We start from the raw sequence: 25,694 nt of genomic DNA, 5'->3' as shown, positions 1-25,694 counted from the left end.
ACAGCTCACGGCAACACCGGATCCTTAGCCCACTGAGCATGGCCAGGGATCGAACCCGAAACCTCATGGTTCCCAGTTGGATTCGTCAGCCACTGAGCCACGACGGGAACTCGTATTTCTGGGATTTTAAGTGAGAATTGTGTTTTAAAGTAGCCTCACCCACTTTCGTATTTGTATTGAGAAAATTCCATCTCTGTTGCCAGAGGTCGGACACAAATTGAAAACATTGCTAAATGGAATTAAGCACACTACGTACGTGATGCTTTTTTGTACAGCCCGTGTCTGATATTTATAGAACACTTCAGCTGTGGAACGTGCATGCATAGGCCCTGAACACACACCCAGGCAAATAATTCGAGATGTAATACCTTTTTCAGATGTCAAGTTAAAACAGCTTCTCAGGAATTAAGCTTGACTGTTCAGATGTGCGTGTTGGTTTCTGACAGGTGCTGCCGGGGCTGCTCAGGGCTGTCACGTGGGATGTGGAGTCCGGCCAAGGCAGGAGAGCCAGGCTGCGTGTTTCTATTACGTCTCATTAAGGCATGAATTCTAGAAGGGGGGGGGTATCAAAGAAGGACCGTCCAATCTGTGCCCCTCATTAATGACAGGCAGAGGCCTCGCTTCTGCAGAAACGGGCTTCTCTCTCGTCTGTTGTCAGCTCCCTCAGCCACCCGTGAAAATGAACTGCATTCAGGACTTGTTAAAATAGCAGCTTTATTAGACGTGAGCAAAAACAGAGAGCAGAGACCTGGGTGGCTACCGCTACTCCGGTGACAGTCAGGTCATCATTTTCATTTCCTGGAAGAACTTGTTCCGGGCCGGGCCACGCAGTACCAGGATCAGAACCCGGTGCCCTGATCGGTGGTCCAGGGCTGGCCCAAGCCACCTCTGACCTCCCACTTTTATTCCGTTTCCTGCTCCCTTGCTCACGAGCGGCACAAGGGCTGGAGGGCAGCATGTCTGCTTGCACGTACCCATCCACCTCCCAGGGTGGCCTGGGAACCTTTTTCCTAGTGGCTTCACCCAAGACGCTGAGGGCTGCTGTGGCCACAGGGAAGCCCAAGGTAGCCTGAGCAGAAATAGCTCTTCCGAGAGGAAGAGACCTGGCCCTGAGTACATTTCAGGGAAGGTAAACATTCCCTGTGGGCCAGCTTATGACTAAAATCAGTGGGCACAGGACGAAAAGGACAGTTAGAATGGAGCAAGCCAAAGGAAAGACACCGCTTCAGAGCTGCCTTGGAACCCGCCGAAAGGCCGCACACGGACAAGAACACAAAAAAATTCCAGTGACTCCTATCTTCCCAGACAGACACCACCTGTGGCACTTAGTCATGCCTAGTGGAAAACAGAAGCCAGGAAAGCAGAAGTGGGGGCTGGAGTGATCTAGGGTCGTCCTTAACCCAGAGTCACTTCTGGGAGAAAAAGTGGTTTTGCCCCGTTGTGCACCCTGGGCGGTCAGGCTGAGCTGCCAGGTGGTGATTCTGCGGCCACTGGGAGAAGAGAATGGCCATGACCGTAAGAGTCAAGTGTAATACTGGCTGCTGCAGTTAGGTGACTGCTGGGAATTGACTCAGCAAACATCCAGGAACTATATACGCCCCAGTTGCCTTTAGAACAATGCGAGGGTTACTCCACATAGAAGTCAGTATCCAGAGTTTCTTAGCATCTGAGGGGTCCACCCACCGTGGACTGTGTAGTACCATGGTATTGACAGTCAGAAAATATCAGCGGATCAGTGGATCCATGAAATTCAGACCCGCGTAGTTCAGGGATCAACTCTATACACAGACGCTGGGCAAAAGCATGAGGGACCACAACACACACACATGCACACACACACACACACACACACACACACACATGCACACGATTGCTGCCCTCCAGGTGCTAAAGCTCAGCCACCTGTTTTGAAGAGTCCCAAATACAAAGGCTGCTGATTGGTTTTGGAATGGTCCTTCCCTGCTGAGATTCTGCTCCGATGGTGGGGCCATCCTTCCGTGCCATGAATTGCTCCGTGCCCTGAGTACCACCAGAAACTGCAAAGCAGGAAGCTCTGTAGCTCTTCTAAAAATCAAATTTAGAAAACCACAATTTTCCACGATTGATCGTTTGGGGATAATCCTTAAAGTGTCATTATTTCAGTTGTCAAAGCAAAATTTATGGAAACCTATAGGTAAAGGCAAGACTGAGGTGTTTCTTTCTCAGGATAAATGGTAATGGATCATCTAGTCTCTCCTGATCATCTTAGAGACGATAATAAGAATATGTATTGTGGAGTTCCTGTCGTGGCGCAGTGGTTAACGAATCCGACTAGGAACCATGAGTTTGTGGGTTCGATCCCTGGCCTTGCTCAGTGGGTTAAGGATCTGGCATCGCCGTGAGCTGTGGTGTAGGTTGCAGATGCGGCTTGGATCCCGCGTTGCTGTGGCTCTGGCTTAGGCCGGTGGCTACAGCTCCCATTAGACCCCTAGCCTGGGAACCTCCATATGCCGCAGGTGCGGTCCTACAAAAGGCAAAAAGACAACAACAAAAAAAAAGAATATGTATTGAGCACTCGCACTGCACCAGCACAAGCACAGCTTCGAACGCTTTGTGTATTTTAACCTCCTGTGGTTCTCCTCACAAGCCTGTGAGACAGGTGCCTCCAACACACGTGTATTACAGATGATGACGCTGAGGCCCCACTGAGTGAAGTAACTTGTCCAAGGTCACAGTGTGATTTAGTGTAGGAACTTGAATTTTAATTTCCCAACTTTTTTTCTTTGTCTTTTTTTTTTTGTCTTTTTAGGGCCACACCCATGGCATATGGAGGTTTCCAGGCTAGGGGTCGAATCAGAGCTATAGCTGCTGGCCTACACCACAGCCGCTGCAACACCAGATCTGAGCCACGTCTGCGACCTACACCACAGCTCACGGCAATGCCGGATCCTTAACCCACTGAGCGAGGCCAGGGATCGAACCCGCATCCTCATGGAATCATTACCCCTGAGCCACAATGGAAATTCCCAGGTTTCCCAACTTTTAGACTGGCATTCTACTCTTCTAGTGCCCTGCCTCTCTTCCTCAGACTGATTGCTCTGAGTTATCCCCAAATTGCCAGGCAGCTGAAGCTCAGCCATCTGTTTAGAACTGCAGAGTCTCTGGACACTCTGCCTCTGTGGATGCTCAGGTTTGGTGAGCCCCAGCGTGGATCGTAGCACCAGACGTTTTGTCAAGGTTCTGCCCCCATCTCCCGCACTTTCCCCCATCCCTTTTTTCATTCATTCAGCAAACGTTTATTGAATTCAAAGTAGGTATCAAGCACCATGTTAAGTGATGCATGGAACACAGCCTGCCTTCACGGGCACAGAGGTGAGATGGAAATCATATGTAAATAATTGCTCAGGGAGTTCCCGTCGTGGCTTGGTGGTTAACGAATCTGACTCGGAACCATGAGGTTGCAGGTTCGATCCCTGGCCGTGCTCAGTGGGTTAAGAATCTGGCGTTGCCGTGAGCTGGGGTGTAGGTCGCAGACGCGGCTCAGATCCCACGTTGCTGTGGCTCTGGCGTGGGCCGGTGGCGACACCCCTAGCCTGGGGAATCTCCATGTGCCGCGGGAGCAGATCAAGAAATGGCAAAAAGACAAAAAAAGAAAAAAGAACTCTCTCAGAAGGCCTCCACAAGTGCCATGTGCAGGTGTAACGCAGTGGGAGTCCTGGGGAAAGGAGATGATGCCTGCTTCCTGCTCGAGGTGGCTGACGCTGGAGGGTGGGTAGGAATTGACGTGCAGAGATGAGGAGAGGACCCTCCTGCCAGAGGGAACAGGGGTTCAGAGGCTCAGAGGCCCGGGAGCACCAGGGTTCCAGGCAGACCAGTCTGCTTTCAAGAGGGCAGCAGTACATGAGGCAGCCGAGAAAGAAAGACAAGGGAGTCCTGCAGGGCGGAGGGAACGTGGGCCCTGGGATCAGACCAGCCAGCCCTGCTTCTGCCACTTTCCAGTCGTATTTTGTTATCTCTGTGGATGTTGCTTTTCTCCTCTGTACGTGAGGATAAACGGTCCTGACAGGAGATTATGAGGGTTAAATGGAAAAATGATTGTAAAATGATTATGAGCGTTATTGTTGGTGTTCACTTAGTAGCACCTTGTTTCTCACTGCTGAGACCGTTGATCTTGTTTTCTGCAGGCAATAAGGTTGTTCTTAAATTAGCAAATTACGTATTGATACAGTGATCTGCCTTGGCAGAGACATAGAAATCGTAGTAGGTCCTTCTCGTGCTGGAAAAATTAAGAAGCAGTAAGAACTAAGTCACACGTAGGCACCACCATAAAGGAATGTTCGCCATGGGCCCTTTCACCTTTTCGTTGCCACCCCAATGCCCAAGGAAGCCACTCTTGTTCTCCAGGGTTAGGGTTGCCAGTTTGAGCAATTAAAAATACAAGATGCCCAGTTAAATACGAACTCCATGTAAACAGCAAATCATTTCGTATAAGTATGCCCCATGCAATATTCAGGACATGCGTACACAGAAATGTTATTTGAAGTGGCTTTGAACTTGACGTTTATGTGCGCATCCCGTATGCCGGGACAGCTCGAGCATCAGTCGGACACTCTCCCTGCCTCCTTGGGAAGGGGACCCGCCGTCTTCTGGTCCCCACCCCCACCCCAGGTCATAAAGGCTATGCTCAGCAGACTTGGCGGTGCCTTCAGATCACTTCCTGGGTACAGACATGCTGATGGGTCCCGCATGTGTGTTTGAGCTGGGGCAGGATGTCTTGTACCAGCCTCCACTGTCTTCAGACCATTCTCATAGATAATTGGCAGAAAGAAGGCAGCCTTTGTGATCTGGTAACTCATCTCATGGAATAAGAGCAAGCCCTTTTCCAGAGTGTCTTCCAGGAACGTTGCTAAAAGTGGGAACTTCAGCTGTCCCTGTGGTGTGAGCGACTTGAGACAGCCAGAGCAGGCATGACGGTAACTAACCAGATGCTCCCTGCCCTGGGGTGTCTGGGGACCACGGCCTGGGGCTGGAAGGACCGTCCACTGCCCCGCTGTGCAGGTGAAACAGAGGAGACCCAGAGAAGGGAAAGGCTTTTTATCCAGAATGTGAGTCTGAACTGAGTCTGGATCTGCTACTTTGGGTTCTTCCGTAGTAAGTCAGGGGATCTGAGAATTCCCGCCACACTTGTCTGGTTGACTCGTGAACATTTTCTCCAGGTTATTTGATAACTGTCATCCCCAGATCGCCCCTTGGCGGCGTGTCCTTTGGCACCGCCACTCTGGGTTTTCTGCTTTCCTCATCCTCTGCCTCAGGCTGACTTTGTTCAGCCCCGAACAGCAAAGTCACTGCGGGTGGGGCGTTCATGGCACTTTCTAGCCCAGCGTGATCTTGGCCGTCCCCAACAGGACTGCCTTGCTGGCCCCTTCGCCCCACCCAGACCTGTTCCAGGGCTGAGATGGAAAAATCCATCTCCGAGCAGATGGCTGTTTAACCTCGGTTTCAGAGGAGTAATTTGTCTACGTAACAGGCGGTGAAAATTAAAACAAAGCAGGGCGTAGCTTTGAGTAGAATAGCACCCTTGGGCTTACCAGTGCCTTTGACCTATTCCTCCCAGACTAGAAAGATTATCTGGCTGCCCGAGAGCTCTTAGAGAAATCTTTTTATTCAGTGGTGTGGCTGGCAGGGCGGAATCAGCCCCTAAGACCTACTGTATCTGCACACTCTGCAAGCAAACCTGACCCTGCGGGCAGGGCCGGCCCACGTGGAAGCCCAGAACAGCGAGCATGGGAGCTTCCGTGCGTTTTCTTGTCTCGTTCTTGCCACAACCTGTCATGAGACCAAGACAACTTGTTTTGAAAGTGCTTGGCAGCCAAAACAACCTGTTCTCGGCCCTGGACAAGAGGGTTTGTCCTCTCTAACCATGTCTGTCCTGTTTGATGTTTGACTAGCTGCTGACTGGAAACACTGAAAGGGCTGTTTTCTTCTCGTATTGTTCGCAGACAAGTGCCAGTGGATCTTCCGGGTCCCCGTTTTCCTTTTTTGCAGCCCTTCACCAGGGCCGTCTTAAGTCGGTGCCCGAGTCGACTGGGGAATGAACATCAGCAACATATACTTAGGAAGCTATAACCCATGGTTACGTCTCTGCAGGCCGAGCTTGATATGTGGGTTCTTTCCCAGCGCCACGAGCTGTTTAACCTGTGTTTTTCCACTGGCCTTACCGTCCTCTCTGGAGAAGCGGGACGTGTGAGTCAGCATCTCCAGTTCTCCCAATGGCTAGCCTGGCCTTCCCAGACGGGTGGCTCTGAGACCTGCAGCCCCATCCCTCTCTGGCCTGGGGTGGTCTCAGGTGGGTCCGGTGATGGAAGGAGCCTTGGCCCTCCTCTTCTGCAACGAGAGGGCCTGCACTGGTTGAAGAATTGACAGACGATTGCCCAAGGGCAACTATGGGTGCCCCACTTGGTTCTATAAATAAAGTTTTATTGGAACGCACAGCCACACCCATCCTTTACGTCACGCCCCCGGCTGCTGTCACTCCAGGGGCAGCACTGAATGGCAGAGACACGGTTTGTGGTCTGCAAAGCTGAAATACTCTCCGGCCCTTTACAGAAAGGCGATCCCTGGATTAGAGGGTTTCCAAATCCAGCTTTCTCTGACTTTTGAATCCGAACAGTTCTTTTACAGCACAAGTGAGCTCCGAAAGTAACAAATAAGAGACTCACTGGAAGGGGGCCGCTCTCTTCCCTGTTGCAGCTACGGTGCAAAGCCTGCATTTGCTACTGCTGAAATCTACAAGGGAGGGGCTTATTCTGCTGTGTATTTACAACTTATTTTGCTGTGTGTCTGTATCTCTGTATTGGTCTAAGGGCTCTGGCATCCTTGAGATCCATCCATTTTGGCTAAAAAAAAAAAAAAAAAGACACCCGGGGAGTTCCCGTCAGGGCTCAGTGGAAACGAATCTGACCAGTACCCATGAGGACACAGGTTTGATCCCTGGCCTCGCTCAGCAGGTCAAGGATGTGGCGTTGCCGTGAGCCGTGGTGTAGGTCACAGACGCAGCTCAGATCTGGTGTCGCTGTGGCTGTGGAGTAGGCCAGCGGCTATAGCTCCAATTCAACCCCTAGCCTGGGAACCTCCATATGCCATGGGTGCCCTAAAAAAAAAAAATAATTAATTTTTTAAAAAGACCCCTGTAGGTCTGACGGCATTCAGTGGCAGGGTTCAAGGTGGGACACCCGTTTGTACCCACATGGAGGATGCTTCGTCAGCTTGGTAACTATGGCAGGAAAGGGAGCCCAGTGCTGCCTTGAGAACCTGCGTGGCCGCCCAGTCCGCCCCAACCCCAACCAACCCGCCGTGTGTGTTCGCCTCTGTCTCTGAGCTGAGCCGTGAGAAGGTGGGAGAGGTTGGTGGCATAGTGAGGAAAACAGGAAGATGCCTTGAAAAATGCAGAGCCTGGGGAAAAATTAATCCTTTTAATCTTCTTTCCCCATTGCCAGTCCAAAAAAGATTCTAACAGATTTGGCCTCCCGGGGACAAGCATCCCATACCCAGGTTCCCGAGGCACGATCGGGGATCCACAGCCCAGAACCGTGTGGTGCTTCCCGTCAAAGCCACCCTGGCTTATAAAGAACCTGTGCCCAAACTAGAAAAGGGTGCCTCTTGGGATTGGTGCAGCCTTGGCTGATCGCTTTGGGTATGAAAACCCTGCCCTCTCTCTGGGCATCTAGCCCTGGGCAAGCCCACAGCTTCACAAGTGAGCGGGGGGCATGGGGCGGCTGGGTTTCAGCCCCCACTTTCTCCCTTGGCAAGTGCAGGGCAGGCACTGCGCCGCTGCAGCCCCTCCTGCTCGCTAGCATCTTACTAGTCTTGGTCGGGGTAGAAAGGGGCCATCCTCTCGCAGGGGCCTGGCTGGCCGGTAGCAGGTCAGCTCTGCTCAGCCTTGCTTGTAGAGACCACAGCAGCCTAGGCTGGTCCCCTGCAGACCCATTAATGCCTGTCCCCTCAGCACTGCCACAGTGCAGGGCGGCCCAGAGCCCTGGGGCTGGGAGAGGGGTCGCCCAGGGCTGAGAGCACAAAGACGTGGTCCTCCCCCAGCAGCACCGTGGGCCCCGATCCAGTGGAGGCGCTTGTTTTGGAGAGCCCACGCCTGGCTCTTCTTTGCCAACTTCTGACCTAAAACTGGCTCAGCTTAAGAAATGCACATGATTTTCCAGCCAGTTCCATCTCGGAGGGAATACGCTCGCGGCACAAAGACGTGTGTTAGGAGAGGAGCTCAAGGTGGTAGGCACTGACCTCACCCCCCAGGCACTGGGTTACACGTCGCCCAGGGTGCGCAGTGACGACATTCGGCCAGAACACCCTCCTCTGCAGGGTGTGTTGTCAGAGCAGCTTTGAAAAGCCTGTTGTGAACGCTGCACAGGTGAGACAGCTTTGTGGTCAGATCTGGTTTCCAGAGCTCGACTCACGCTGGAAATTGCACTGGGGCCACAGCCATGCGGGCCGATGTTGAAAGCGCCTAAGCTGCCCTTTACATTCTGCATCTCTCAGCGGTTCCCAGCGGCCCAGAGGCTAGAGGATTGGGAAGAAAGACAGGCTGGGTGCCCAGAGTAGCCGAGGACTCAGTTTCTGCTTCCTGCCCCCCTTTCTTGGTTCTAAAAGGCTCCTGGGAACAAGAGGGAGTGTAGTTTGTCGCTGTTTGGAGCCCCTCCATCGCCCGAAGTGCTGGGCTAAGGAACAGTGGGGCGCATGGGTGGTGTGTGGGCGTCAGTGCTGCTGCACCTGGTGGGAATAGCCCTGTACGCTAGGTGGAGACCAGAGCTCCAGGGCCTGAGGGAAAGAAACCTCCCAGTGAGCCAGTGTTCCCAACTTAAAAATTGTCCTGTTCCAAATCCCCAGACTCACGATGACGCCCCTCTTTTAGCTGCAGAGGTGATGGCCAGAGAAGGGGTGGGGAGCCGTGCTTGGCAGGAGCCTTCGAGTGGAAAGTGGGTGCCCCAGAGCCGTGCCCTTCCTGCCCCAAGCCGTGGCCACCAAAGGCACAGAAGACTCCCCGGGGCGGGCAGTGTGCCATCCCAGGGCACTGGCTCGCATCTGGATCCCACTCTGCCTCCACCACGCACCTGACCTCGGGCAGGTTACCTGCTCTCTCCAAGCCTGTGTCTCTGTGTGCACGGAGGCCGTAGAGAAGTGCTCTCTGTCTCACACATGTGACTATTGCCTGGATTAAAATGAGGTTATTTTAAAAGCATGGTATGACCTATAAAATACCAAGTACCAAGTTAGTTCATTTACTTAGGCAGCAGCTATTAAGTGCCCGCGAGGTGCAAGCACTTGGAGGCAGTGCCCTGGGTTTCCAGGCCCTCTCATAAACAGGAGCTGGTCCATAAATGTGGCTTAAATTAAAGTGCCACAGGGGTTCCCGAGTGTGTTTATGTGACCATGTGATGGGAGTGGAGGAGGGAAGGAAAAGAAACTAGTATGGTTTGAGTTCTTGCACCACGGTCCCCTGGGCCCATCAGAGAGAAGTACCCAGAGATCAAGGAGGTTTAGTCTGACTTTCCCGAGACACACGGGCGCTAAGGGACAGACCCCTTCTGAACTCAGTTCTTTCTGATTCCAAATGCCTGCTTTCAGAGTTCCCATTGTGGCTCAGAGGTAATGAACCCAACTAGTATCCATGAGGATGTGGGTTCGATCCCTGGCCCCGCTCAGTGGATTAAGGATCTGACAGTGCCGTGAGCTGTGGTCTAGGTCGCATATGAGGCTTGGAGCCCACATTGCTGTGGCTGTGTCCTAGGCTGGCAGCTGCAGCTCCAATTCGACCCTTAGCCTGGGAACTTCCACATGCCCCCACATGCAGCCCTAAAAAATAAATAAATAAAAATTTAAAAAATACAAGCAAATGTCCTCTTGCCATAGAATGACACCAGCAGATTCCCTCGCTGGGCCATTTTTCTTCCCGCAAGCCTTCCCCAGATCAGTGAGTCAGGCCAAATCCAAGCCAGAAATGACCACCATTCTAAGCCAGTGATTGGGAATCCTGATTTCTGATTCTCTGAAATCAGAGCAAAAATGAGTCTCCGTCGCCACAAGCCAAGCCTCCTGCTCACAAGGGTGCAGGTTTTAGGAAAACAACGGCCTTTGATGGATGCTCGAAATTCTTTCCATGGTAAGCCACTGTGAGAAAAAAATCTCACCCAAACAATGCCCTCTGGGCAGAGGGAGGGCCTGTGTCTTTTCAGGCATAAAGCTACCAGCAAGGACCCAGAAATCACTTGAGGGAGTTGTTGGTGTCCCCAGCAGATCTAGCTTTTTGAAGTAAACTTAGCAAAGGACTCCGGTGGCCCCTCTCTGCCCCATGCCTTTTTGCTTCTAACCCCTGGGCGAGGAGGAGAAGCAGGGTGCTCTTGGCCTTGTTATTGTCTGGCTTGGTCTCCAGAAACCAGCCTGCTCTTGACAGTTATTGCCTAGACTTCAGATGATCAATTTAGGAAAGAAGGATATTCGTTCATTGTCATTCAGTCATGCGACAGAAAATTAGGCTATTTCTGGGTCGTGAGGCGCAGCCCCCAGAAATGCACACAGGAAGCCTGCTGTGCCTACCCCAGAGGGAGGAGACATCTAAAGAGCTGCATTTAAAGATGGGCAGACCCAGGGCTCCAGAGCCAGCAACACCCAGGGAACTCCTGCCCTCCCGTCAGCCTGGCCCTGGGGCCCAGAGCACACGGTGGAGGCCTCAGCTGCCCCCCCCCGCCCCCCCACGAACCTCGGCTACAGTGATCTGCCCAAGGGTGACCTCACAAGGGACACCAACCAGCAACCCCAAACAGTTTAGTAGGACTGTTTTGTTCCAGAAGGCAAAAGTAGGCCCCAAGAGTGGGGATTCCCAGGGGACAAATTCCAGTTGAGGAGAAGGAAGAACAATATAACAGCTAGAAGTGCTGCAGGCTCTGTGGAGGCCTGATGCTCCTGCCAGGCCTTGAGATGGGGCAGATCTGGAGTAGAGAGGGAGGCCCCCCACACGTTGCATGGTTCAGGAAAGTACCCTTTACCTGCAGAGCAAAGGGAGTCCTACTTAACTGGCTCCCAGAATTGCCAAGGGGAATTAATTATTGTTTGTGAAACCCTTTAAGATCCTCCCATGAAAGACCTTGTATAAATGCAAATTATTATTATTGTCATTAAGAGCGCCCGACAGACGTCTGGCCTGCTGGGTAATGCCCTGGCATAGCTCTGAGCAGAAAAGAAAGCCAACACCAGGCAGAAAGTTTGCTGTGGTTGTTCCAGAGCCATAGCAGGAAGGAGTGGGCCAGAGGAGGGCTTGGCCCCTTGACCTTGAAGTGAAGCCACCCAGCTCCCCCCGAGGTGAGCAGGCAGCCAGCTGCTCCAGGAGTCCAGGGCCTGTGTGTCCGCTGAGGGCCAGGCCTTGCTCAGATTCATCCCTTGCCCCTGCGGGAACCAGCCCTTGGCAATCGCAGGAGCTTGCGCTGAATGGGTGAATGTTTGGTCGTCTCCTGGCCTGAAGGATGGCTGCTGGCCTCCACTCTTGGGGTCCTAAGTCAGATCTGGAAACAGAAGGGAGGTAAACATTTCAGACGTCCCATGCCCCTGATGGTACTTATTAAGGCTCTTGAGGGAACCCCTTCAGCAAAGCACAGGGAGAGGTCATTTATTAAATTACGGCTTCCGCATAAGAAACTGTCTCCAGCTAAAGTGGTGGGATTGATACCAAAGCAATAATAATAATAGTGGATAAGAGTACGGTCGGCCCTCCACGTCTGTGAATTCCACATCTGGAAAATATTCCAAAAATATTCAAAGAGAAAAATTCCAGAAAGTTCCCAAGAGCAAAGTTTGAATTTGCCAACCACCAGCAACAATTTACATAGCATCTCCATTTGCAACTATTTGCATAGCATTTACATTGTGTTGGGTATTATCAGTCATCTAGAGGTGATTTAAAGTGTAGTGGACGATGTACATAGGAGGTCCCTATTGGGGCCTCCATACTTCCGGGTTCCAAATCTGTGGGTTCAACCGAGGATTGAAAATTGAATCCAGGGATGCAGAATCCGAAGACACAGAGGGCCAACTCCTGTGCCATTTTATATAAGGGGCTTGAGCATCCTTGGATTGGGGTATCCACGAAGGCCCTGGGACCAGTCTCCTGCGGAGACCAGGGGAGGATTGTGCATTAGACTTGGCAGTGAACTCAGAAGCCATCGCTTCACTTTACAGGATGGGGCCCCCGGGGCCCGGAGAGATGAAGTGGCCCATCCACTCACACAGCAAGTGAGAAGCAGAGAACAGATCACAACTCAAGCCACCCCCAGCTTGATTGTGTTGCTGCCATTTTATAGCACTTTATAGTACTTCTCAACAACCCCGGAGAGTTTTAAGATGTCAAGTGACTTTACTGTTAAAGGAGTTGTCTGGGTACCCTTTGCTCTTCGGGGGCTCGTTATTTAGAGAACATTTAAGGTACCTCCGGGGTGCACTCGTGTGGATTGCACGTGCCCTTCTCTTCCTTCTCCCAGCCACGCAGCCTCAGCCTCGTTCTTCCATAGGGTTCATTAATACTTCCAGGAGCCAGATGGGCAAGTGAGAAGGAGGTCAAGTTCATCTCATCCCTGTCCTAATCCTCCTGAAAATCCACCCATGAGGTCCCTGGAGGAGGGCTAAAGATACCAGTCTCGCCACCTCTGGACACACAAGACCTGCAAGAGGGAGGGCTCTTTAGGGGCATCTGTAAGAACAACTGCAAGTATGATGGGAGCTGGCAGTAAGTGGCCCACAACATTCATTACCGGGCATTGGCAGTTCTAGTTTTATGGAATTTCTTTCTTTTTTTTTTTTTTTGTCTTTTTAGGGACACGCTCACGGCATATGGAGGTTCCCAGGCTAGAGGTCTCATCAGAGCTACAGCTGCCGGCCTACACGCTAGCGACAGCAACGCCAGATCCAAGCCATGTCTCCCACCCACACCACAGCTCACGGCAATGCCGGATCCCCAACCCTCTGAGCGAGGCCAGGGATCGAACCCGCAACCTCATGGTTTCCTAGTCGGATTCGTTAACCACTGAGGCACCATGGAAACTCCTAGTTTTATGGAGTTTTAATGAAGGAGAATGAGATCTCCCTAAAACGATGTTCCAAGAACTTGAGAAATCATCTCTCTCGTGCCCTCTTGGTGTAGAGAAGGAAACAGAGCAGTGATTCAGCGTCACACAGCAGATCCAGAGGCGGAGGCCTGGGCTCTAGACTCACTCGCCAGCGCTTCTTCCGCTGGAAATGTTGGCGGTATGGAAAGAAGGTGCACATTGGAGTCGAGCACTGTGGAGTCATAACTGGCATCGCCACCTATTAGCTGTGTGACCTTAGAAAATTTACTTTGCGTCTCTGAATCGTGGATTTCTCATGGGCAAAAATAAAAGATGTAGGTGCCCCTTGCTTTTTGAGAGTATGCTTTATGCCACTTCGCTTTTACAAAAGACCTGTATTAGTACCTGGTTTCGCTAACTAAAAGAAATCCAAAGAGGATTTTCACTTCTATTGAAAAAGCTGAAGTTCTCTTTGTGGCTCAGTGGGTTAAGAATCTGACCAATAGTGGGTTAAGGATCCAGCGTTGCCTCGAGCTATGGTGTAGGTTGCAGATGTGGCTCAGATCAGGTGCTGCGGTGGCTGTGGTGTAGGCCGGCAGCTGCAGTTTTGATTTGACCCCTAGCCCGGGAACCTCCTCCCTATGCTCTGGCGTGGCCCTAAAAAACAAACAAACCAACAAAAGCCAAAAAGCAAAGATCGCGTTCAGCGTTGGGTTTGCAGCCAGCTCTTATAAAGGCCGCCTTCTCCCCACCCCCAGCTCCTCGAGCAGCCAGAGGGGCCCCGACAAACTCCTTCCCCGGGAACCACTCTTGGCATGTCGGCCTCAAGCCACCACAGCTTGAACTGTGTCTGCGCGCGTCTGTGCTTTGTTTGGCTTTGTCTTGTGCGTCCATTGGCGAGATGCGTTCAGAAGTAGATTTCATAGGGATGCCTGACTTTCAGAGGCTGGGAGAAACCTGCAATAACACCTCCCTGGTAGCAGGGCCATTAGGAGGAACACAGGTAAAATAGCATAGCTGCAAACCAAGAGCACGACGGCTCGCATGTCGTGGGCACCTCCCCACCTTCCAGATTTTTTTGCCACCATCCCCGGGAAGACATTGTATATCCACAAAAGTGTCGCAGAAAAATACTTCTCCTTGCCACCTGTGATGTACTCTGATTTTTATTTCATTTTACTTTAACGCTGACCAGGACCCACTCGGTGGATCTCCCAACCCACTAACGGATCACCATCTATCATTGAGCAAACCTGCTTCGTACCGTGTGTGAATAGCATTTATCCTCATCCTGTGTCTGTCCCTCCTTTCCTTCCGCGCCTTCCCTCCCTCGTCCCCTCCCTCCCTCTCTGTAACTGGCACACAACCCCACAGAGCCACTGGCTGTCACCAGCATGTGCGGGGCCCTGGGCTCGGGCAGCGTGGAGTGAGCCCTGCGGGCCAGCAGCCCAGGTGAGCGCTCCCCATCCTGGCCGAGCATCTCAGCGTAATTGAAAGGACCCGTAAGGCTCGCTCCCTGCCAGAAGTTCTGCCTCCTGCCCGCCTGCCGTGGAGTTTGCCCGCACCCCCAGCCTAGCAGAGCCTGCCTAAAGATCCCAGGAAGGCCCTTGCCCCCTAGCAGAGGGGGCGGACCCCAGGCATGCTCTCCCATTCGGCCGTTTCTTCTTTTTTTTCTTTTCTTTTCTTTTTAGGGCTGTACCTGTGGCATCTGGAGGTTCCCAGGCTAGGAGTCGAATTGGAGCTACAGCTACTGGCCTACACCACAGCCACAGCCACAGCCACGCCAGATCTGAGCTGCCTCTGCGACCTACACCACAGCTCACAGCAATGCCAGATTCTTAACCCACTGAGTGGGGGCCAGGGATCCTTATGGATACTAGTCGGGTTCTCAACCCGCTGAGCCACAATGGGAACTTCTTTTCTTTTTCTTTCTTTTGGAATGGCTGCTTTTCCATCTGCAGGCCCAAAGAGCCAGGCGTCCGGGAATATCATTTCAGCTGCTGAGCAGGGGAATTGGACTGAAAAGAAGAGGGGCCTGGCCAGCCTTGCTCTCCCTCCCCCAGACCTTTGAGGGGTCTCTGTGAGCACCCAGCCACCCGGAGTGCTGGCATGACCAGCGGGTGCTCTCAAAGGCAGCCGGCAGGAGCCTGAGCAGCTGTGGGAGACAGAGCTGTGGCCTCTAGATGCTGAGAGTCTAGTGGGAGAAAAATTTACAACCAGGCAAATGATACTTTAATAGGAGCCCCAGAGAGACTCTCTGGGGAGGAGATTGTTTTATCCTCCAAAGAGTTGATGGCCTCAGGGTTGTCTCAGTCCTTGGGGGGTAGGGCGGTCCTTTCCTGTGATTCCTGGCGATGCTGAACAGGCGCCTGAAGGCGCGTCCCCGTGGGGCTGCGACCAGGCGCCCGCACTCCGCATGGTCAGCTCGGCTGAGACCCCGAGCACTTCCTCTTTGAGGGCCACCCTTTGGTTTTTCCCCTTCTGCTGACTCAGGAGCAGAGGGTCATCTGTGATCGTGACGGTGACTCACCGCCGGCAGACAGGCAGCCGGCCTCTCCCCGGCAGCCCAGTGCAGGTGAGGGACGTGAGCTCCTGCCCGGGCCTGCGGAGAGACCCCAGCAGCCTCCACGGGCCCCACGTGGCCGTTAGCAGGGCCAGTGCAGAGCCCCTCCAGCAGCCCTGGGCACAGCGAGCAGAGAACTTGAGATGCCCGATACCAGGGCACCCGCCCTGCGAGGCACACCCAGCAGGTGCAGGTGGGAAAGCAGGATAGACACGGGTGGTGGTTCTGCCCTGGGGTCCCAGGCCTCTGGCAGCACCCCATTCCTTAGGTCCCCCACACCCACTCTCTGACCGCACCTTAACCCAGCCAGGTGCACCATCTCAGCTGACCCCTCCCGGCGCGAGGGGACCCCGCCTTTCTCAGTGGCCATGCTGCCGCCCCCTCCTCCCAGGTCTCATCAGGCAGGTTCATGATGGAAAGAGCATCAGCCTGGGAGTGAAGGAGATTAGGAGGATGGGCCCCAATTCTAGCCACTAGCCCTGGGGCCTTAGAGCAGGTCCTTGGGCAGCCAGCCAGCCAGCCAGCCAGCCATTCCTGCCGTCAGGCCCTAAGGGAGGCAAGCGCCATGGGCGCTAAGGATGCCCCATCCCCCAAGTCTGCCCCCAATGGGCTTCCAGAGAAGACTTGTGCCCTGTGAGAAGGACCACCAGCTGCTCCGGCCCTTAGTGTCCCCTTCCCCGCTATACAGCCTCTGGGGTTTCTTGCTGTTGTACACATTTTCTAATCCTAAAGTACATCTTTATATAAGCCAAGAGTGTTTGCAAGTATGTATTGAGCTGCTATGTGTTGGGCACTAGACTGGAAGCCGCGGTGCAGAGGTGGCGAATGTGCCCAGCGGGTCTTGCCGCGATGGAGCGTCTAGTGGGCTGCGGGGGAGTGGTTGGACTGTGGCAGGTGCCTGGGGACAGAGCCGGGAGCCCGGGAGGAAGGCACCCCTGTGGCTGGCGAGGCTCAGGAGCCCACGTGAATCGTCCTGTCCCTCCTTCTCATTTGGCCAGCTGGCCCTCTTGTGACCTCCTCCCCCAAGAGGAGGAGCCAAGGGAGCAGAGGCGCCTACACCCTCCCTGCCCCCCACTCCTGAGCAAGGCCTGGCCCTGCAGTGGCAGAAGCTGGCGGCAAGCTGCTCTAGCCCCAGAGGAACTGGCCAGGCTCCAGAAGGCCTCCGCAGAGAGTCTCAGAGAGAACCACTAGGTAATTTTGATCGTTTCAGTACACATTGACAAATACCCTATGATTTAGAAGGAGCCAGATTTCATCCCAATACTTTGATGTCTAGAAATGGATCCCAGTTGGTTGTTGGTTGAAGGGCTCCTAAAACTGCCTTTTATTTAATTCAAACACATACTGAGACTACAGTCTCGGCCTTCTCACGGGCCAGGAGCCCGAGCTATGGATGACAGAGTCTAGACACCAATCTAAACAGCTCCAGCTCAAGGCAGCCCGTGGCCGGGCCTGAGGTCAGAGGCCCAGTGTGCCGGGGAACCCAGCAGGCGGGCGATTGATTCCAGCTGAGGGCGAGGGCCTCAGCCTGCGAGCGTGGGATACTGTGCTCTCAGTATGACAGCGAGCCTGTGCAGCTTGTGTGTTGGTTTCCTTGTTGTGCGTGCTTGGCCCCCTAAAAATGAACCAGGCCTGCATGAGGGCTGGCGTAGTTAGGGGACTGTGTCCGTGAACCAGTTACAACCCCCTTGTTGGCTCCTCAAGCCACACCAGCATGCCAGGCTCACCTCGCCCCGAGCACCGCGACAAAATAAGGGCACATCATGCCAGGCACTTGCTCTCCAAGGCGCCCAGAGTTGGATGGCCCTCCTTCATGGGGACCTTTGGAGGGTTTGGGGTGAAGGGCACTGGGGCAGAACCAAGACCCTTTGTAGAGATTCTATTATAAGGAGGACTCCTGGGACACGCGGGGAGAAACCCCAGATGAGTCCGTATTTACAGTGGCCGTTCAGGACACTGAGGACAAGGCAAGACCACAAGGTGATTAGCGGGGCTTGTCTTACACTATTTACAGGACTGCTTTGATTTTCAGACCACAGCCGGTTTTGCATATGACTGATGAAAACCATGTGCCGGTGGAAGTCACAGCTGCAGAAGAAAACTGGAAAAAAAAGAAATAAGCTTTAGATGGTTGGGAACTTGCCTCTCTTTGCAGAAATGGATTCCGACTTAATTTGTATGCCCTTGATTTCCTGACAGTGAGGGTCGTGTCCCCTGAACCACTTCTTCCCCCTGCTCCCCCCCTGCCAACGCCACGTCAGCCCGACTCGTGCAAACATTGTAAGGCTCGTCTTATGACCGCCGGGAGAAAAGCGTTGTGGATTCCAGCGAGCCCACTGCGTCTTGTTTTGGAAAAGAATGATTGTTTAGGCTCTTGCAAGAGGAGAGAGGTCCCGAGCAACTGAGGCTGAGGCAGCCAGACCCCAGCATCTCCTCTGTGACATCATGCCAGAGCGGGAAGTCCACGCTCCAGTGGCCCTGGGATCAGGGCGACATGGGGCAGGTATCTTAACTCGCTAAGCATCTGTCTGCCCGCCTGCAAAGGGGGACCGTGCCTCCTGCCACACGCGACAGTGCTCTGAGCACCACCTGTGCTGTGTTTTATCTGCTTTAGGCACTTCCTTCCTCTCCCCGGAGGCTCCAACCTCGAGGGACTTTTTTATTCTCTGTTTTGGTTTTCCTTTCCTTAAAGCTGGACCGATTCAGATGTTTACGTGTCAAGATGGGCTTTTGTTCTTTTGAAAAGGTCCATTGACTAAATCAAGCGCTGTGGTCCCGGTGGGGAAAAACCCTTTAGAGGAGGCTTGTTGAACAGAGGCTCCTAACTGAGGCGTCCGAGGGTCTCCCCGAAGGCTCCCTGTCACCGCACCCTGTAGCCCCCTCAGCCCCTTCCCTTCGGTGGGTGGGCGATTGACTTTTCCAGGCATTACTTCCCCTGGCATCTTCGTGAGGGCTCCCCGCCTCTGGTCCTCCTCTTGATGGGAGGAAGAGGCGCGACCAAGAGGAACAGGCCCTCTTTCCGCCTCCTGAACTGCCGGTGCCTCTGAACACCTGCTGAACACCTGCTCGGGACTCTGCCGCGTGCGTGAAAGCGCATCCCAGATAATGACGACTCCTGCCTCCACCACCGCTCACCACCTATGGCTCGTCGGGGCCTGGGCTTGGCTGGTGCCTAATTCAACAGATGAGGCAAGACACTAAAAGGTTAAGTGGCTTGGCCAAGGTCACTTGGCTGTCTTAGAACCGTTAACTAGTGGCACTTAGAGATCACCAGGTATATGCGTCTTCTGGTTACAGGGAAGGAAACCCAGGCCCGGCTCCAGGTGAGGAAACGAGCCAGGGCCTGGACTGGGACCTGTGTCTTCTGCTCATGGTTCAGTGCTCTTTCTACTTGCCCCACTGCGCCCCCTCCCCCGCCCCCTGCCTTAGGATACATGTTCTCTTGGACAGTAAAAGGTCCATTTGAGGACTGGGCCAACTTCGATACCCCCATCTGGGGCAGCCAGTGCCATGTGATTCTCAAATATCCCTCTGCCTAAGTGACCTCCCCCTGACCCACCCTTTGACCAGAGCTACATGCAGGGCAGCAGCTCTGCAGAAGCCACCCAGGGGCATAGGTGCCTCCCACTGCAGGGCTCAGCCTTAGACCCCACGAGTATGCGTCCAGCAGCTCGGGGCTGCATTTCAGGAGACACACAGTGTCCCGATGACGGTGGTTGGGTGTCCAGTGCTGAAATGGATCATCTCTGTGCCTCCACCTGTCAGCTCAACATGATAAATGAAAAGCGATCTAAGAAGGCCCCGGGGGAAGGATGAACCCGGAGCAAGGACCTCAGGGCCTCTCCGTCCACACGGGGGGTTTCTCTTCTGCAGCCACATGTGCTCTGGCTGTTCCCACAGACTCGGCCTCTCCCCCTCAGACCCAGCTGGGTCGCCATGGTAACAGTGGACCTCTGTTGATCACCTAGTAAGCCAGGCACCAGGCTTGGGTAGCAGTGATTACGCTTGAAGGTAGCATGATCACTCCCCTTTCTCAGCCCAAGAACTTCAAGCTGCAGAGGTGAGTCACTTGCCCAGGTGATGCCTGGCAACCAGGAAGGAGCAGGGCCAGGCCTTGAGCCCAGGTGTGGCCACTCCAGGCCTGCACCGCACACTCCCCGTCCTTCACAGCCCCTAGCCTGCAGGGCTCGGAGGTCATCGGGCACAGCTCCCTGCTTTGTAGGTGCCCAGAAAAGAGAAGCGATTTACCCCGAGACCCAAGGCCTGGAAAGGTAGTCCCGCCGAGCCCCTCTGCCCCCCCGCCGGCGCCCTAATTCCTGATCTCAGGGTTAGCCTGCTCCACCCCCCGCTGCGCCTGTGTGCTCAGGCCAGGAGCCAATTCATGGAAAACCTACCTGGCCTCGGCCTGGGCTCAGCTCTTTAAGTTTAATTTGGCTGACCTGAGACTCTGGGATTGGACAGAGTTGTGTTTTTCGAACACCCAGAGCAAGGGGCTGAGATCCGTGAAGAGGGTCAGAAGCTTATGTTGTCCTAAGTCCCATTTAGCTCCAATTTGGTCTGAAAATAATTTCCCTTCCAGTGCGAGCAGAACGAGGCGCTTGATGGACTCAAGGCCTCTCTCGCCACGGGTGCCTTTGGCCAGTGAACGGGGACAGGGGACGTGAGAAAACCTTCCCCCCACCCCCTGTAACGCACTGACACTTTGCAAGCTTACCACACACTTGGTCTTGGGGGTCAAAGGGTTTTATAAAAGGTGACAGACAGCTAGTGCCATTGGCAAGCGATAGGCTCCGGGCAGCGCTCCACTCTCTCTGATAACAACTGAAATAAATGAAAACGGTGCTTTAAAAAAAAAAAAATCTATACGTGGATGGGAGCCAGTTGCCATTTTCCCCTCCCCCTCTGCTCCCCGAGCTGACGTCGTGAGGATCCGCGTTGAGAAGCGCTCGCTGACAACAGCTGGTAGCACCATGCCTTTTAATAGCCCTTCTCCACACTGCTTCCCCCCCGGCATCACGCAGTTCGCCCTGGCAGGGAAAGCCCAGGACAGAACAGGAAACTTTTGAACTTTCTGAAGAAGGAAAGAGCTTGCCGTAAAGCTTGCTCCCTCTTGCCAAGACCTTTCGGTCGAAGGAGCTTGCGCTGCTGCAGCCCCTTCCCCCAGAAGTTTCCGAGAAAAACTTGAGCTGGTGAGATTTGCTTCATCTGATTGGCCCAGGGTGACCCCAGGAGCGAGAGTGGGGAGACAGGACCCCGGGGCCCGGGGCCAGTTTCAGCAGCAGCCAGCACCCTTCACTCCTCAGGCACCTGTCTCAGAGCCCACAGCCTCTGCCTGTGGTGTCCTCACCTGTGACTTGGGACGGGGCGCCACCCCGCCCTGTGGTGCTGGGGTGGGTCACACTCCGAGGTGTACTTCAGGCAGCCAAGCACATGCAGTGGAGGTTGGCTGCCACCTGTCCACACCGGACCCTCTGAAGAAGGGCCACCAGGCTCCCCTCAGCAAACACGGGCAGGTGAAACTCGGGGAAGGAATGAACGGCAGCAGCTGGCCGGTTGACAAAATTCGTGCCCACACGTTGTCCCATCCAGGCGGGCTGGTCCCCCCCTCCTCCCGGAGGAAACAGAGCCCAGGCTGCTCTCGCTCTAGGCCTGCGGCTCCACCTGCCTCATCACAGTGCCCGCCTCCCAGGAGCACAGTCGGACTGTGCGCTTTGCCGTCCGAAGTCCCAGAAGAGGTAGGGATTTGACTGACTCAGGACCGTCCTGATCAGGACCTGGGTGGGAGGGGGCGCGTTGTCCTTCTCGCCAACTGTTGGCACAGGTTAAAGTTTGCAAATGGACTATAGTTTTACAGTTTTCTTCTTTGGAACCTGAACGTCGCATCCGCCAGCTTTCTGGAGGTGCTCTCTCTCACCTCCTGAACCGCGTGTAAGGGACACGCTTTACTTGCCCTTGCAAATGGGTGGCCGTCAGCAGTTACCGTCCTTACAGCCACAGAGTCCTCGCTGGGTGCTCTGTAGAGGCAGGCCTGGGGGTCCCCGCCTTCCAGGGCTGGCAGTGCAGCCTGGCTCCCGAGCCATGTGTACACATGACATGTGGCCCGGGAGAAGCACAGACGGCGTCTGCAGGCAGGGAGAGAACCTTCTGGTGACCGGGAGGACTTGCGGAGGCCGAGGGCATTTGGCCTGAGCATGACCGAAATGGCCCAGGTGAGGAGGCGCCAGTGGCCAGATTGGGGGGAGTGGCAGTGGGACTGGCACCCCGGACCTCGCGCGGGCTTCGGGGGGCTTATGACACCCCTGCCGACACAGGTAACATCGCAGCGAGGAGACCTACTTGCAGTTTTTCTGGAGAGAACCTTTAGCTTCTCAAAGGAGGGCAGGCACGATCCCAAAACTGTAACCTAGGGAACGTGTTAATCGTGAAAATCATGGCGTGCCAGGCTTTTGAGTGTGGGCAGATGAAGGGTGGGGCAGTGACAGAGACCCACACTCAAAGGGAATTGATGTCGTTGTCACAGACAGGCGACGTGAGCCTTGTGTCGCCGGCAGAAGCAGCAGTTTTGTGCAAGGTAACAAGTCAGGGAGCCAGGGTGTCAGAACGTCGGGGAAGAAGAGGAAGAAGCTTCAGGATGGATTCACCATGGGGGTTTAGGAGAATTGGAAACGGAGGCTTCTGTTACAGACGTATCAGCGGCCCAAAGCCCTTCCGGGAACGTGATACTGATGGAAACGTGCACTTAGACAGACATCCGGGTCCCAGTGTCCCGTAGGTGGTTGGAAATGTGGGACTGGACGTTTGGGAGAGAAATAAGAGACCCAGATTGGGGGGTTCTCTGCTGAGGGTGGTACGAGCCTGAGAGGAAGCCAGGGGAGTGGAGAGCAGGATGGAAGGGGCCAAGGAGAGGTTTCAGTGGGAGGGGGGAGAGGACAGGGGTGGGGGGTGGGGGGGGAGGGCCAGGATGTCCACGGGGTCAGGGGAAAGGAGCTTCCACAGAGGGACCCACATGCTAATACCACAGAGAGGCTGCAGAGGCTGGGACTGAGCAGAGCTGCTGGAGCAAAGCGTTGAAATTTGCAAGAGGGTCTCAGGTGACTTGGTGTTGGGGGAGGGGACCAGCCGGGTGTCACAATGACTGCTCTGCACGGTGATCTAGCAATGACCCTGGGGCTGCTGAGTGGTGTGGGGCTCGTCGCCTGACACAGATGTCTCTGTTCAGTTTCACGACTCCCGAGCCGTCCTCTGTTCTCTCGTGGGTGGGTTTCGCATTGTTGCCTCTCGCGGCGCAGCAGGTCTGCCTTCTGCCTTTAAGTGAGCTCCCCCAGCTCCTCTTGGGGCGCTTCTGAGGTCCTGGCAGTCTGGAGCGCCAAGCGTATCAGAACCGTAGCCTAAATAAAATAGACTTGGGTGAAGTCCCTGAGCCCTTTGTGGGCCTGATGGCGACAAGTCTTCTGGGTGGCCCTTCCTGGCTCACGTCACGGGTCTGGGTGAATATGTCTGGCCAAGTCAGATGTGACTGCTCTGATCTCTGGGGCATCAGGGCCTGGGAAGACATATCAGGTGCCCACCGCCACCTCTCTGGCTTCCCCGCCCTCCCCTTTCTATGTCCTGCTTTCTCTTCTGGGTGAGCTTTTAGCTCCCAGCTCCCAGCAAGCCACCCCGTGCTCCCCAAGCCTCTGCCCCTGCTGTGTCTTTTGCTAGAACCCTGGTACAATGCCTCCTTCACCTCCACGTTCACGGACTGCCCCAAGCTGGGTTGCCTCATGCACAGCAGTTGGTATTTCTTCTCTCTCTTTTTTTTTTTTTTTTTTTTTTTTTTTTTTTTGTCTTTTTAGGGCCACACCCATGACATATGAAAGTTCCCAGGCTAGGGGTTGAATTGGAGCTATAGCTGTCAGCCTACACCACAGCCACAGCAACGGGGGATCCATAACCCATTGAGAAGGGTCAGGGATCGAACCCACATCCTCATGGATACTAGTCGGGTTCCTTAACCACTGAGCCACAACAGGAACTCCAGCACTTGGTATTTCTTATGTCTGCTCCTCCTCGAAACCGATCACCTGCATAGCAGGTGCCCCGTCTGGGTCATCTCACAACCCCTGATGCCTCAGACGGTGCCTGGCACTGTGCCGGCCTAGCACAAGCCCCTCTCTTGCTGTTGAATAGAGAGTCTGCTTCTAGAGGTTCAAATCTGGGTGCCAGAAAGGCCAAACGGTCTGCTCCAGATCTTGTCACTAGTCTGCCTGACCAGGGAAGGTCCTCCCGATAGCCAGTCTGGCTTGCTTTCCAGGAGACCAAACTTCGTGTATGTTTGCAAACAAATGGAAACCATGGATCACTTCGAGGTCCCTTTCATTAGACCCTCTTTTCTGTATGAAGTCAAAGGTACAACTGAGTGAGAAGGGCAGCCTTGGTGCCGTTTCAGATCACAAACACAGCTGGGTGCTCAGCTTGGTCACTCACTGGCTTCTAACTTGGACCCTTGGCTTTGACCTAGGAAAGAGCAGCGGGAACCTGAGGGCTGATGTCTCATAGGAATCGGCAGCCAGGAGGGTCTCCATCCAAGCCTTTTAATTATCTGTGAGAGGTCGCCTGGTCGTGAACTGCGTGGACCTCCCTTGGAAAAATCCAGAAGGCTTTGCATCAGCAGGGAAAGCAAATCCAACCCAAGATGCATGAACAATAAATAACAACTGTTCTGAGTTAGTTAGGTTGAAAGCTCTGAGTTGCACTTTTTTTTTTTCAAGTCGTTTGTGCTAACCACAATTTTTTTTTCCTCCCCCTTTCCCACCAGGGCTTATTTCAAAACCTTTGTCCCTCAGTTCCAGGAGGCAGCGTTTGCCAATGGAAAGCTCTAGGAAACACCAGTCTTGAGAGGTGGCCAGCCCGTCTGCTCTGTCCACATGCGTGTCAGCACATATGGCCGCTTCCTGGAAGCCAATGGAATGTCTTCATGGCAGCGTTTCGCACACACAGCAGCTTTGCGCCCCGACTGGAACCCAAACTTGAGCTGGCTGGCGGGGGACCTGGATCCCAGAGCCCCCCACCTCTGGTTGCACCCTCTGTGTTTCTTTCGGCATTATTTCTAAGTTGGAAGAAATAAAGTCACAAATCATGATGCAGTATTTTTCCAGGGAAAGTAAGACGCGCTACATGCACACACCCTTATTCAAAGCCTTTGTTTCTGAGACCTCTTTTACGATTAAACACTCCTTGGCTTTTTTTTTTTTTTTTTCTTTGTTAATTCCTGAAATTAGTGCCTCATGTGTGGGTAGGTGGGTGCTTTACACCCAACGTGTCCCCATTTTGGACGGTCCTCCATTGGAAAAGGTGCTGCCTGAATGGATCTGACCGAGTTCCAACCACCTATCCAGCTGGGCCCAAGGCTGGCGCTCAGGAACAACGGGGTGACCCTACCCCCACCCCCGAAATCCCCCTCCAGGCCCCGGGGCGTGTGGCAGGTACAGAGCCCGTCCTGAGCCAGGAGGCAGTTGTTAGCTTGCCGAACGCAGTAAGGAATCCATCCCACCCTGCGTCCCTCCTCCCCAGGCCGATGGGAGAGTTGCTGGGGCTTTCGCAGCCACGTGCACGTTGCGGAGAGACACAGGTTGGGTCCGCAGCCGTCCAGGACCGGGGCCGGGACGGTAGCCTGAGGGAGCTCCATCATTCCTGAACTGTTGGATTCTCAGAGTCGGGCGGGGCTTCGGAAGTTATCTTGTTTCCACTCCCAGCCCTTCTCCTCTTTCTTCCCTTCAGTGTCAGAGGCTAGACCGAAGGCCCCAGAGCTAAAGAAACTCACCCAGGAAACTAGGGCAGACCTCGGAGTTGGCGGCTGTCACACAACTTCCCTCACCTTAGACGCAGGCTGACCACAGCCCACTGGCCCACTTGACACGGTCTGGTTTAGGGGTGCCGTGTTCCACCCTGAAGGCTCTCGGCCCTGGGGCGGAGGCCCTGCTCGTGGAGATGCCGGCCTGTGCTGCTGCCGGGGCTCTTACCTAAACCCACCTGCCTTCCCCTTGGAAGGTGCCGCAGGGCCCGCACAGGTG

At 54.2% G+C, this 25,694-nt stretch overlaps 1 protein-coding gene across 1 annotated transcript in view; it reads left to right on the top strand.

The window, feature by feature from the left end:
- Window positions 1–24,868, top strand: part of BABAM2 (BRISC and BRCA1 A complex member 2) — a 431,165-nt gene extending 406,297 nt beyond the window's left edge. Inside the window, exon 12 of the mRNA XM_021088348.1 lies at window positions 24,440–24,868. Within this exon, the coding sequence (XP_020944007.1) occupies window positions 24,440–24,503 (64 nt within the window). The 3' untranslated portion in view covers window positions 24,504–24,868. The remainder of the gene's footprint in view (window positions 1–24,439) is intronic.

This window comes from Sus scrofa, chromosome 3, assembly GCF_000003025.6.
Source record: "Sus scrofa isolate TJ Tabasco breed Duroc chromosome 3, Sscrofa11.1, whole genome shotgun sequence".
NCBI lineage: Eukaryota > Metazoa > Chordata > Mammalia > Artiodactyla > Suidae > Sus > Sus scrofa.
The sequence above is the reverse complement of the archived record's forward strand: the minus strand, read 5'-3'. Positions and strand labels throughout refer to the sequence as shown.